This window comes from Coregonus lavaretus (genome assembly GCF_964263955.1).
Source record: "Coregonus lavaretus genome assembly, chromosome: 5".
In the NCBI taxonomy this organism is placed as follows: Eukaryota; Metazoa; Chordata; class Actinopteri; order Salmoniformes; family Salmonidae; genus Coregonus; species Coregonus lavaretus.
Genome location: NC_139992.1, coordinates 41,792,417 through 41,807,285, shown reverse-complemented (window position 1 = coordinate 41,807,285; position 14,869 = coordinate 41,792,417). Strand labels below are relative to the sequence as shown.

General features: G+C 42.0%; 1 protein-coding gene across 2 annotated transcripts in view; it reads left to right on the top strand.

Moving 5' to 3' along the window:
- The window catches only part of LOC311129030 (serine/threonine-protein phosphatase 6 regulatory subunit 2-like), a 32,447-nt gene that overhangs the window by 9,900 nt on the left and 7,678 nt on the right, over window positions 1–14,869 (top strand). For both annotated transcript variants that reach the window (XM_084161285.1, XM_084161284.1), the window contains exons 8-9: window positions 14,138–14,264; window positions 14,596–14,748. In XM_084161285.1, coding sequence (XP_084017411.1) covers window positions 14,138–14,264; window positions 14,596–14,748 — 280 coding nt within the window. The remainder of the gene's footprint in view (window positions 1–14,137; window positions 14,265–14,595; window positions 14,749–14,869) is intronic.

The window sequence follows — 14,869 nt, the reverse complement described above, 5'->3', positions numbered from 1 at the left end:
GAAGGAGGTTTTCACTCAAAATCTCACGATACATGGCCCCATTCATTCTTCCCTTTACACGGATCAGTCGTCCTGGTCCCTTTGCAGAAAAACAGCCCCAAAGCATGATGTTTCCACCTCCATGCTTCACAGTAGGTATGGTGTTCTTTGGATGCAACTCAGCATTCTTTGTCCTCCAAACACGACGAGTTGAGTTTTTACCAAAAAGTTCTATTTTGGTTTCATCTGACCATATGACATTCTCCCAATCCTCTTCTGGATCATCCAAATGCACTCTAGCAAACTTCAGACGGGCCTGGACATGTACTGGCTTAAGCAGGGGGACACATCTGGCACTGCAGGATTTGAGTCCCTGGCGGCGTAGTGTGTTACTGATGGTAGGCTTTGTTACTTTGGTCCCAGCTCTCTGCAGGTCATTCACTAGGACCCCCCGTGTGGTTCTGGGATTTTTGCTCACCGTTCTTGTGATCATTTTGACCCCACGGGGTGAGATCTTGCGTGGAGCCCCAGATCGAGGGAGATTATCAGTGGTCTTGTATGTCTTCCATTTCCTAATAATTGCTCCCACAGTTGATTTCTTCAAACCAAGCTGCTTACCTATTGCATATTCAGTCTTCCCAGCCTGGTGCAGGTCTACAATTTTGTTTCTGGTGTCCTTTGACAGCTCTTTGGTCTTGGCCATAGTGGAGTTTGGAGTGTGACTGTTTGAGGTTGTGGACAGGTGTCTTTTATACTTATAACAAGTTCAAACAGGTGCCATTAATACAGGTAACGAGTGGAGGACAGAGGAGCCTCTTAAAGAAGAAGTTACAGGTCTGTGAGAGCCAGAAATCTTGCTTGTTTGTAGGTGACCAAATACTTATTTTCCACCATAATTTGCAAATAAATTCATTAAAAATCCTACAATGTGATTTTCTGGATTTTTTTCCTCAATTTGTCTGTCATAGTTGACGTGTACCTATGATGAAAATTACAGGCCTCTCTCATCTTTTTAAGTGGGAGAACTTGCACAATTGGTGGCTGACTAAATACTTTTTTTCCCCACTGTACATACATACACACACACACACACATGCATACACACACACACATTCCTTAGTTATCGCCGTCCTCACAATATCCTGCACCATATTTCATACTCCATAAAAAGCATACAAGTTGATTTGCATATAAAAATTCTCATTCAATACAGGTTCATCAGGGTTACCCCATGATTAAAAGCGTAACGTTACTCTTTAGCAATGGTACCCAACCTGTTTACCCACTATCTGGAAACAACAGTCTAAGCCTATAGTGAAGAACATTTGCTTCGTCACATCCTGCAACATCGGTTAACTAGTACATCATACTTAAAACAAGACTTTAATACACAAAATATCATTACAATAACTTTTAAACTAGAGATTTATAGTTCTAGGAAAACATCCAGTCTCAAACTATCTGAACCGTCGTCCTCCTCCACCAAGCCTGGTGGGTCATATTCTTCATTCGGTTGGTCGGAGTCCGGGATTGGGCCGAATCTCACCATCTGCTGTGATACTGCATACTCCAACGCCTTGCTCACCAACCCTCGGACACAGGGAATAAGACAACATCCACAAAGAACAAGTATACCCATAGAAGCTATAGCTGCAGCCAGAATAGTTACAACAATAGTTTTCCATTTACCAAACATGTTATCAAACCAACCAGTCATTGATGTATTCACCCCCCAGTTCTCAGCCCATTCTTTACTTAATGCAGTGAGACCTGCCAGTGCTCTAGTTACTGTACCATCTGGGGCTGTATTGTTGGGGATAAACATACAACAATGACCTCCCACCATCTTGCAAATCCGCCCTTCTCTGCTAAAAGCATTTCGAGAACCAAACTATTCTGCAGGTCATGAGTGAGGTGACGGATTGTTGGCCTGAGATTCTCTTCACTGCATCCCTTGTCTAATTAACGAACCTTTGTAGATGTAATTAATCCGGTCAACATTTATGAATTGTAACCCACCAGAAAACCTTGTTGTAAACCCTTCTCCAATTTGATCTGTGATTCGCATTACTTTGGTGTCTATAACATTGAGTTCATGGTGAATTGGGGTGCCTTAGTATTATCCTTTTTAAGAGTGGTTATTTTAATATCAGAACAATTAGGTGAGGTTTGGTTTGATCCCAAATCTATCACACAAGAGAACATGGTCTGAGGCATAGGTGCAGTTAGAAGGGTTGGCCTACCTGTTGAACAGGCATAACAATTAGTTTGACCCAACGCCCTAGCTGTGTAGTTCATCCACCTTACCCAGAAGTTCTCATTTGAAATTCCTTCTACTTCTCCTTGGTTCATTTCCTGCAAGAGGAAATATTCTACCCTTGGTGGTTTAGTGCTATTTAGGATTCCTTCTGAGGGCCTTCCAAGGGGTATTAGACTATTTGTTGATACCTCTGGTGATAACATTGGATCTACCTGCTGATCTGTCTCGGAGGTGGAAGATTCATTTCTCTCCTGAAAAATGCCCCGAAATCATCAACACAGGCCCAATAGTTCCTTGCTATGTCATCTTGCATAATTGACTTTACCGTTATCACCAGTTCCGTTTTACATTTATCATGGGTTTGTTTAATTCCCCATCGGTGTACTGCGTCCATTCCATTCTCATAGTATGTTCCCCAGGTATGTTTAAACACCCTTGCCCAAGGACATGAGCGTTCCCCAGTGCAAATGTATTTACCATACCTTCTAGGACCTAACTTTCTTGTACACGCCCCCTTCTTACCAAAGCCCACAAAACCTCCTATCTCTTTATGGGAGAAGTCGAATGGTATCTTGAATCCCCCATCTTGTCCTAAACTGACTTTTTAACTATTAAAATAATCATTCCCCCAATAGTCTTTCTTGGTTTCAGTATTTCTACGAGATCGAATCAGTGCATCATTTCCCTGTTTAGGTTGACCTGGATTAATCCATAATATGGTTAACATGATGATGCAGCTCAGAGTCCACCAAAATCCCTAAAACCGCCATCCCAATCCTGTCCAGTTCTTCTCTTTAACTCTGTGTGTGTTCAACAGTGTTGGTATGTAGGCCTACCTTTTTGCAGTGGGTAACGTGGACCCAAGTGGCTCTCTCAGCTATTCTTATAGCGAAGGCAGTTACCAATAGGACTTGGTATGGTTCCTCCCAGCGTGACTGCTTTCAATCCTTTTTCCTCAACAATTGGATCCACACCCAGTCTCCAGGTTATATACAGTGGGGGAAAAAAGTATTTAGTCAGCCACCAATTGTGCAAGTTCTCCCACTTAAAAAGATGAGAGGCCTGTAATTTTCATCATAGGTACACGTCAACTATGACAGACAAATTGAGATTTTTTTTCTCCAGAAAATCACATTGTAGGATTTTTAATGAATTTATTTGCAAATTATGGTGGAAAATAAGTATTTGGTCACCTACAAACAAGCAAGATTTCTGGCTCTCACAGACCTGTAACTTCTTCTTTAAGAGGCTCCTCTGTCCTCCACTCGTTACCTGTATTAATGGCACCTGTTTGAACTTGTTATCAGTATAAAATACACCTGTCCACAACCTCAAACAGTCACACTCCAAACTCCACTATGGCCAAGACCAAAGAGCTGTCAAAGGACACCAGAAACAAAATTGTAGACCTGCACCAGGCTGGGAAGACTGAATCTGCAATAGGTAAGCAGCTTGGTTTGAAGAAATCAACTGTGGGAGCAATTATTAGGAAATGGAAGACATACAAGACCACTGATAATCTCCCTCGATCTGGGGCTCCACGCAAGATCTCACCCCGTGGGGTCAAAATGATCACAAGAACGGTGAGCAAAAATCCCAGAACCACACGGGGGGACCTAGTGAATGACCTGCAGAGAGCTGGGACCAAAGTAACAAAGCCTACCATCAGTAACACACTACGCCGCCAGGGACTCAAATCCTGCAGTGCCAGACGTGTCCCCCTGCTTAAACCAAAGTTTGCTAGAGTGCATTTGGATGATCCAGAAGAGGATTGGGAGAATGTCATATGGTCAGATGAAACCAAAATATAACTTTTTGGTTAAAACTCAACTCGTCGTGTTTGGAGGACAAAGAATGCGGAGTTGCATCCAAAGAACACCATACCTACTGTGAAGCATGGAGGTGGAAACATCATGCTTTGGGACTGTTTTTCTGCAAAGGGACCAGGACGACTGATCCGTGTAAAGGAAAGAATGAATGGGGCCATGTATCGTGAGATTTTGAGTGAAAACCTCCTTCCATCAGCAAGGGCATTGAAGATAACGTGGCTGGGTCTTTCAGCATGACAATGATCCCAAACACACCGCCCGGGCAACGAAGGAGTGGCTTCGTAAGAAGCATTTCAAGGTCCTGGAGTGGCCTAGCCAGTCTCCAGATCTCAACCCCATAGAAAATCTTTGGAGGGAGTTGAAAGTCCGTGTTGCCCAGCGACAGCCCCAAAACATCACTGCTCTAGAGGAGATCTGCATGGAGGAATGGGCCAAAATACCAGCAACAGTGTGTGAAAACCTTGTGAAGACTTACAGAAAACGTTTGACCTGTGTCATTGCCAACAAAGGGTATATAACAAAGTATTGAGAAACTTTTGTTATTGACCAAATACTTATTTTCCACCATAATTTGCAAATAAATAAATTAAGAATCCTACAATGTGATTTTCTGGATTTTTTTTTCTCATTATAGTTGTCATTATTATCTCTGTTATAGTTGACGTGTACCTATGATGAAAATTACAGGCCTCTTTTTAAGTGGGAGAACTTGCACAATTGGTGGCTGACTAAATACTTTTTTTCCCCACTGTACTATGAATCACCTTCTCCTTTAATTCTCCTGTAGGACACAAATTCTTAGACATACGGGTATGGTTAACGAACAATTTTCTCATGTGTTCTGCTAGTGTATTCTCTAGTTCTATGTCTGCCTGTTCTGGTCCTGCCAACTGTGGCATTCTGTAAGGTCTTCCAAACACTTTCTCAAAGGGGGATAACCCATCTTTATCTGGGGCTACTCAAAATTTCTTCCCTTCACTCCGTGATAACTCTATAAAATCAATTTCCAATTGCTGGAAGGGGTACTTAGCCGGAGGATACTCACCCTGAGGTGCCCTTTGTCTGCCCTGGTGATTATTTTGAGCACAGATAACACATCTTGAACAAAAGTTTTTATATTTATTTTTATAATTAGTAATCCCATATGCAACAAAGTGTTGTCTAATCTGCTCTACCATCCATCCCTCCCGTTGACACATGGCTCTGCCCGTGTGTCAATATTGCAGCATATCTAAACAGTAATTTCGGGAGAATTGGTAAGCTGTCTTTGACCCATATTCCTTCCTTATTTACTGTGCCTTGCTTCACCCATCTGTGAACTTCCTTAATTGGGGCCCTACTGTAGCTCTCTATAAGTAGATCTCTATCTATCGAAACTTCCTCTTTTGACAGCTGACTGGGACCAGAGAAGTGTTTTAACCCTGCTGACAACATTTGATAATACCTCAACTTACTTCTATCCCGTAAAAGTAATCCAAGATTAGTACAATTTACTAGCAAAAGGTATCCCTCATTCAGGGAAAGCTCTCTCTCTCTTCTGTTATTTTATGTTTCGAATCATATATATTATTACCAAATTATAAAGTTCTTCACACTTTTCACAGTACTATAAATTACCCTCAACTTGGTAAAATAAACTATCTTAAAGTCCTCCTCTCATGCCTTTAGAATTTACCAGTGTGGATGATCAATTCACACCAGAAAGTCAAAACAGAGTTCAGAGGCCATTGAAATCATTCAACGAACTGTTCCATCCCATAGTATACTAAACATTACCATCATCCTAAATATTTCATAAATGTTACTTATCCCAAGTGTTCATTAAGTCCTCATGACATTTATTCTCATAAGAAATCATGTATTCCCTAAACTGTCAAAACCGAAAAACTCCATAAAATTCACTGTGTGTGCTCCTTTAAGACTTATCACCTTTTGACCTGTTGAAAATCCCCTAAAATCAAAATAACAACCCTTTATAAACATCATACTAGGTGTGTTGTTTTTTATTTGAAAAACCCAATTGAAAAACAACAACCCAAAATAGCCAGGCCCCACTTAATTTGGTAGCTCACTTTTACTTTTACTGCCTAACTCCACTAAACTGCTCCCCCTAGCCCTGGGCAACATTCCAATGAGATAAGCGAATCTCTTTCTCCTGGAAGAGAAATTATACATTTTATTAACCTTCAATTACCATCAGTAATCTAAAGATGGTAAGTACACACAAAACATGATACAGATATCCCCAGTCCTAACTCATCAATAATCGTTTGTATCAATCTAATTCCTCATAACTAATCCATAAAACCACTCAAAATTCCTCGAGTATACAATGATTGTTTAATTGATTACCCTTCAGATCATATCCTCTTTAAATCTCAATGATTATTGAACCCCTAAATCTGCTCCATGTGATCTCATATCAAATGATCCATTATCAATTATTTGATCAACACCATAGGAAAATCTGTCTCCCCTTCTATTGTTCCTGTCGCCCCTGTAAATGTCATATTTCACTCATTTGTCAATATAATCCCTTACTTCATATAAGTAAGCAGTGATATTTTATTCCAGGTATCTATTTCAAAAAATGTTTGATACGTTGTCTCCTACTGTCCCTTAACATATACTGTAGGGGATTTTCCTCAGTCCTGGGACAAAAACAAAAACAAAACTCCCCCCTCAGAACACATCGGATAACTCCACGTTTCATTAAATTCACTAAACCTATAAATAACAAACCCATAACCACCTTCCGGTAATCTACTGATTTAAACCTGTTGCATTAATTTATTAAAATATAAACCTATTGTTTAATAAATCCACTGCTTGCATTGAACACATCTCTGTCTCTCTAGGTATTGACTAATAGTCTCACTCTCTCCCTGCTTACACTCGTGGACTTTGGAGAAGTGGGCATGTCTGTGATAATATTCTCTCAGATTATCACAGAGTTGTGCCAATTTATCTCCATAAGCCCCTCCTGCTGGCCACTCTAGAACCGGCGCATTCCCATCTCCGGGAACCCAGTTTCCTCTCACTGCCGCCCAGTCCTTTAACACTATCCGTCTGACTGCCCTCTCTAGTTCCCCTGTTTTCAGCTTAAAGCTGGCGGTCAGCCCTTCCATATCTCTTCTGAACTGGTGTACCCCCGTCTCAGGGTGGGGTATCCCTTTCACTGCTCTCACTACATCGCTCTGCTTCATTTACTAAATCCTGGCATTAGTCAATTCTATCCACACACCACCAAAAACGAATAACATATTTGCATACACATAACTAGAAAGCATGAATTTAATGCCATTCTTGCTTAAACAATGCAATTCAGCATTTCTCATCACCCAATTTCTATTACTTTTTTCACACAGGAAACCCTGTCCAATCTCTATCCTCTATTGCTGACTTTCCATCTAACATTACTTTTCAACATTTCTCAAATCTAATTACCTCTTATCAACTAAAATTATAGTCACCTCTTATGAAACCCCCAATCTGTCATTGTTTAGAATACAGCAGATATACAGTGGGGAGAACAAGTATTTGATACACTGCTGATTTTGCAGGTTTTCCTACTTACAAAGCAGGTAGAGGTCTGAAATGTTTATCATAGGTACACTTCAACTGCGAGAGACGGAATCTAAAACAAAAATCCAGAAAATCACATTGTATGATTTTTAAGTAATTAATTTGAATTTTATTGCATAACACATATTTGATCACCTACCAACCAGTAAGAATTCCGGCTCTCACAGACCTGTTAGTTTTTCTTTAAGAAGCCCTCCTGTTCTCCACTCATTACCTGTATTAACTGCACCTGTTTGAACTCGTTACCTGTATAAAAGACACCTGTCCACACACTCAATCAAACAGACTCCAACCTCTCCACAATGTTCAAGACCAGAGAGCTGTGTAAGGACATCAGGGATAAAATTGTAGACCTGCACATGGCTGGGATGGGCTACAGGACAATAGGCAAGCAGCTTGGTGAGAAGGCAACAACTGTTGGCGCAATTATTAGAAAATGGAAGAAGTTCAAGATGACGGTCAATCACCCTCGGTCTGGGGCTCCATGCAAGATCTCACCTTGTGGGGCATCAATGATCATGAGGAAGGTGAGGGATCAGCCCAGAACTACACGGCAGGACCTGGTCAATGACCTGAAGAGAGCTGGGACCACAGTCTCAAAGAAAACCATTAGTAACACACTACGCCGTCATGGATTAAAATCCATGCTCAAGCCAGTGCATGTCCAGGCCCGTCTGAAGTTTGCCAATGACCATCTGGATGATCCAGAGGAGGAATGGGAGAAGGTCATGTGGTCTGATGAGACAAAAATAGAGCTTTTTGGTCTAAACTCCACTCGCCGTGTTTGGAGGAAGAAGAAGGATGAGTACAACCCCAAGAACACCATCCCAACCGTGAAGCATGGAGGTGGAAACATCATTATTTGGGGATGCTTTTCTGCAAAGGGGACAGGACGACTGCACCGTATTGAGGGGAGGATGGATGGGGCCATGTATCGCGAGATCTTGGCCAACAACCTCCTTTCCTCAGTAAGAGCATTGAAGATGGGTCGTGGCTGGGTCTTCCAGCATGACAACGACCCGAAACACACAGCCAGGGCAACTAAGGAGTGGCTCCGTAAGAAGCATCTCAAGGTCCTGGAGTGGCCTAGCCAGTCTCCAGACCTGAACCCAATAGAAAATCTTTGGAGGGAGCTGAAAGTCCGTATTGCCCAGCGACAGCCCCGAAAACCTGAAGGATCTGGAGAAGGTCTGTATGGAGGAGTGGGCCAAAATCCCTGCTGCAGTGTGTGCAAACCTGGTCAAGACCTACAGGAAATGTATGATCTCTGTAATTGCAAACAAAGGTTTCTGTACCAAATGTTAAGTTCTGCTTTTCTGATGTATTACATTTACATTTTAGTTATTTAGCAGACGCTCTTATCCAGAGCGACTTACAGTTAGTGAATGCATACATGTTTTGTTTTTTTATTCATACTGGCCCCCCGTGGGAAACGAACCCACATCCCTGCCGGCCAAACCCTCCCCTACCTTGGACGACGCTGGACCAATTGTGCGCCGCCCATGGGTCTCCCGGTCGCAGCCGGCTGCGACAGAGCCTGGACTTGAACCAGGATCTCTAGTGGCACAGCTAGCACTGCGATGCAGTGCCTTAGACCACTGCGCCACTCGGGAGTGGAATGTATCAAATACTTATGTCATGCAATAAAATGCAAATTAATTACTTAAAAATCATACAATGTGATTTTCTGGATTTTTGTTTTAGATTCCGTCTCTCACAGTTGAAGTGTACCTATGATAAAAATTACAGACCTCTACATGCTTTGTAAGTAGGAAAACCTGCAAAAATCGGCAGTGTATCAAATTCTTCTTCTCCCCACTGTAGGTAACTGTCCTTTCTAAGTAGGCTACAAATAACACCAAACACATGCCGTAGTTCACCAGCATATATTGAATTTATCTCCATAGTATTAATATCCAATGTAGCGATTGACGTTCCTTAATGGAAACCCTAAATTGTTTTTGTACAACATTATATTAATTATGTCTCACCTATGACGTATGTCTACGTTTGGGTGAGCAAGTTAATACAGTGAGGGAAAAAAAGTATTTGATCCCCTGCTGATTTTGTACATTTGCCCACTGACAAAGAAATGATCAGTCTATAATTTGAATGGTAGGTTTATTTGAAACAGTGAGAGACAGAATAATAACAACAAAAATCCAGAAAAACGCATGTCAAAAATGTTATAAATTGATTTGCATTTTAATGAGGGAAATAAGTATTTGACCCCCTCTCAATCAGAAAGATTTCTGGCTCCCAGGTGTCTTTTATACAGGTAACGAGCTGAGATTAGGAGCACACTCTTAAAGGGAGTGCTCCTAATCTCAGTTTGTTACCTGTATAAAAGACACCTGTCCACAGAAGCAATCAATCAATCAGATTCCAAACTCTCCACCATGGCCAAGACCAAAGAGCTCTCCAAGGATGTCAGGGACAAGATTGTAGACCTACACAAGGCTGGAATGGGCTACAAGACCATCGCCAAGCAGCTTGGTGAGAAGGTGACAACAGTTGGTGCGATTATTCCCAAATGGAAGAAACACAAAAGAACTGTCAATCTCCCTCGGCCTAGGGCTCCATGCAAGATCTCACCTCGTGGAGTTGCAATGATCATGAGAACGGTGAGGAATCAGCCCAGAACTACACGGGAGGTTCTTGTCAATGATCTCAAGGCAGCTGGGACCATAGTCACCAAGAAAACAATTGGTAACACACTACGCCGTGAAGGACTGAAATCCTGCAGCGCCAGCAAGTTCCCCTGCTCAAGAAAGCACATATACAGGGCCGTCTGAAGTTTGCCAATGAACATCTGAATGATTCAGAGGAGAACTGGGTGAAAGTGTTGTAGTCCGATGAGACCAAAATGGAGCTCTTTGGCATCAACTCAACTTGCCGTGTTTGGAGGAGGAGGAATGCTGCCTATGACCCCAAGAACACCATCCCCACCGTCAAACATGGAGGTGGAAACATTATGCTTTGGGGGTGTTTTTCTGCTAAGGGGACAGGACAACTTCACCGCATCAAAGGGACGATGGACGGGGCCATGTACCGTCAAATCTTGGGTGAGAACCTCCTTCACTCAGCCAGGGCATTGAAAATGGGTCATGGATGGGTATTCCAGCATGACAATGACCCAAAACACATGGCCAAGGCAACAAAGGAGTGGCTCAAGAAGAAGCACATTAAGGTCCTGGAGTGGCCTAGCCAGTCTCCAGACCTTAATTCCATAGAAAATCTGTGGAGGGAGCTGAAGGTTTGAGTTGCCAAACGTCAGCCTCGAAACCTTAATGATTTGGAGAAGATCTGCAAAGAGGAGTGGAACAAAATCCCTCCTGAGATGTGTGCAAACCTGGTGGCCAACTACAAGAAACGTCTGACCTCTGTGATTGCCAACAAGGGTTTTGCCACCAAGTACTAAGTTGTGTTTTGCAGAGGGGTCAAATACTTATTTCCCTCATTTTAAATGCAAATCAATTCATTAAACTTTTGACATGCATTTTTCTGGATTTTGTTGTTGTTATTCTGTCTCTCACTGTTCAAATAAACCTACCATTAAAATTATAGACTGATCATGTCTTTGTCAGTGGGCAAACGTACAAAATCAGCAGGGGATCAAATACTTATTTCCCTCACTGTATTTAATTATTATTCCAATTATTATTTTCTGAAGTCTCTAGCCTCTCATTCAACACAAATCCCCATCATCAAATATACTCCCAGCAGAACTGGAAAAAACAACAAAACAGACTGATTTCCAGGCACTGCTCCTTTGTTCTGGCCTCACTATCTCTCTGAGAGTTGGCACTCCCTTAAGATCTCTTACTCCTATTTTCTCTCCCAATCTGCTCTTGGTAAACTGCATACTTTTTTAACCTCAATCAGTGTTGCTGTGCCGTTCTCCACCCTATCAAAGTATTTTTAAAGGTCCTGCTTATCTCTGGTCTCATTCCACTGAGGAACGCTATATTTTTAATTGCTGATGGTAGGGCGTATCATTCCCCTGTCTCTGGTCTGGCTCGGGTATGCCACTGTTTGCGTTAAACACATCTTTAACTCTCTCTAAGTACTGGCTGACAGTCTCACTATCCTCTTGTTTACACTCATGTGCTTTAGAGAAGTCTGCATGACGATGGTAATGTTCTCTGAGGCTATTACACAATTCAATTATTTTCCCAATATACTCTCCGTGATCGGCCCATGGCAAAAGTGCCCTCCGGGCATCCCCTGAAACCCACTGCCCTCTAACGGCAGCCCAAACCTTACTATTCCTGTTTTGGGGTGGGTCATTCCTTCTACCGCTCTGGCCATGTCCTCTGTGTTCATGGCCTGTCTGCTAAATGGCATATTATTATTATTATTACTGTATACATCTAAGGTTGATGGGGCCCCTTCATTCCCTGCCAATAGATTAGGTAAGGCTATCAGTGGGTACTGGCCCCCTCCTACTCTCTCATCTCCTGACTCATACCTTTACACACCTTGTGCATCTTTTTTACCATGGATTCGAGTTTGTCTGCGTCCAAACGTCCCTCAAAACCATACCTCTCCCTCCACCTGGTCACATAATGGAGATTTCTTCTATCCCTGGACTCCATAAATCTTGTATTCTATTGACAGGCAGTGTTGTACGAAACTCCAAGATATCATTACATGAAAAGCTTATTATTCAAACTTATATACAATTATCATACACACCTCTATCTCATCATTCAAACTTCAGAGTGCGACTCATTTACACCATTATACCACTCTCATTCCACATTCACACAATGTTGTTCTCAAACGCGCTTAATTACTATTTGTATAACCTACAGGAATATTTTATTCTATCAAAGGGCCCAAATTTGGAATGTTAACCTTATCCCAGTTATTATTTTACTGTAGTCAATTTTATTACAATCCTACATTACCTCTAAAGTTTCCAAATATAATGTCCGAAACACACCCTGAAAGATTGACCAAAATACAATGCATTCTGTCATGATCACACCGGTACACGTGACTTGTTCCTCCAACAGGATTTCTCATACCCCTCCTAGTAATGTGAATCTTCCACTCAGTTGGTAAATGTATATCCACATAACATTAATTATTCTCTTTCCTAATGCGAGATTGGGCAAGCCCTTTCTCCACCAGCTTTTAGAAGCTTCAAACGACCTTAAATATAGTCCCTTTCCTTACACTTTCTCCACAAAGAAAAGGCTATTTACAGGATTTATTTTTGTTGTCCGATCACCCACACAGATAAGCAGCCACTCGTGCTTAAATGAATCACTGAATGACTCACAGCCGCTCAAGCTAACCATTCACCCGTACGAGATGAGCAGACCTACTCTATCTTAACCTTCTCTTCACACATTACTTTCACTGTATTTCCCCAACCCGGATTATTTGTTGAACGTTACTGTTCTATAATCTACTACAGGTTCTCTGAATACAGGTAGTTTCTTTTGGTAATGGCCTATTACCGTGAATCGTTACGGACCCACCAACTTTAAATTGGCTACAACCTTAAATCGGCTACCTTAAAATGGCTACGCATTGATCAATTTGCTACTTTAAATTATGACGTTACCCTCAGTCAATATTTTAGCAAGTTCTCAAATAAATTTCACCAAGTAATGAATAAAGACTACTGACCTTATCCTTGCAGCCGAGATTCAATGTAGGTTTGGATTCCGTCACCGTCTGTCATTAATCAGGTGTCCTCTGGCCTGTTTTAACCCTTAACCCGACGGTTTTCAGAGTTACCTGGAATGACAGAGTCAGGTATTGGATTCCGGCTCAGAAGGACCAAGCTGTTATGTGAATTATTTATCAAACTATTTCAGTGTGTCTGTGCGTCTCCCAAAAGGTTGTAATGCTTTTGGATCAATGAAACGGACAGAGTCCCGGTCTGCATAGTCAGAGATGTTTATTCATTGAGAATTCTGCCATCACAATTTCAGAGTCCATCTTTTATACTCACACGTCATACAAAAATCCATCCCCTCTTTAGGCGGGCTGTAGTTTTCCACTTTAAAACTGCTCTCCTGACCATCAGTTCACACACACACGCATACATACACACACACACACACACACATGCATTCCTTAGTTATCGCCGTCCTCACAATATCCTGCACCATATTTCATACTCCTTAAAAAGCCTAACAGTTTCTCTCCTCCCTAAATTGGGAGGCCTCTTTATCTTGGTTTCTCAGTTGTCTGTAGACAGTTCTCCTTGTCCTTTGTTGTCTGGCCTAACTCTTATTCACATTGCTAAATAGTAGCTCAATGTCATAGTCTTTACTGGTCCTACACTCACACATTCTAACACATTTCACACAGTTTCAGGGTGTAATAATTAGTCATTAATAATTATTCTATCAGCAGGGGTAGGGGCTAGAGGTTGTTCCTAGACAGGGACCATCTCTCCAGCTATTTTAACATGTGAACATCTTTTTCCTTATCCCTCCCTTGTTCTCTCTCTCCGTCCCAGGTTGGAGGGGCTGATGGATCTCTATTCTCAGGGATATGAAAGGACTTACACTGTCAACAGCAGTATTCTACATGCCATTGAGCCCCATCTTAAGGACTTCCAGCAGCTTCTCCTGAATCCACCCAAGGTAAGGACATACAGTAAGGCCGTATGGCTGTGGCTGATCAATTTACAGTGGTCAGTGGGTACTAAGAAAGAAAGAGAGACACTCAGTCAGTCTACAGTCAATAATTTTTATGAAACATAAATACTTTTTGGGTTAAAATTGTCTAATTCAATTATGTTGGAAGCCAGCAGACTGCAGTAGAATTCCAACCATACTTTAATAAATAAACTTCAGGGGGTTTACAACCATTAACACACATAATTGAAATCAACTTGTTCAACACAGTCTTTCCTGTATGCATTGGACTGTTGAGTAATTTTATTGAACATGGTGTGTGTTTCTATGTGTGTAGAAAAGTGCAATACTGACGACCGTTGGCCTTCTGGAGGAGCCTCTGGGGAACGCCCGCCTTCACGTGGCCCGGCTGGTGGCTGCCCTGCTGCAGACCAGCGCCCCCAGTGTCTGTCAGGAGCTCTGCAAGCTCACCACCATGGACCAGCTACTGGTGTGTCTGCAATGCCGGGTCTCAAACTGCTCATGATCTCTCACTCTTTCGCATTCATTCATTTGTTCACGCTCTGGCACGCGCTTTTCTTTTATTCATTTCCTCTCCTTTCGGTCATTCA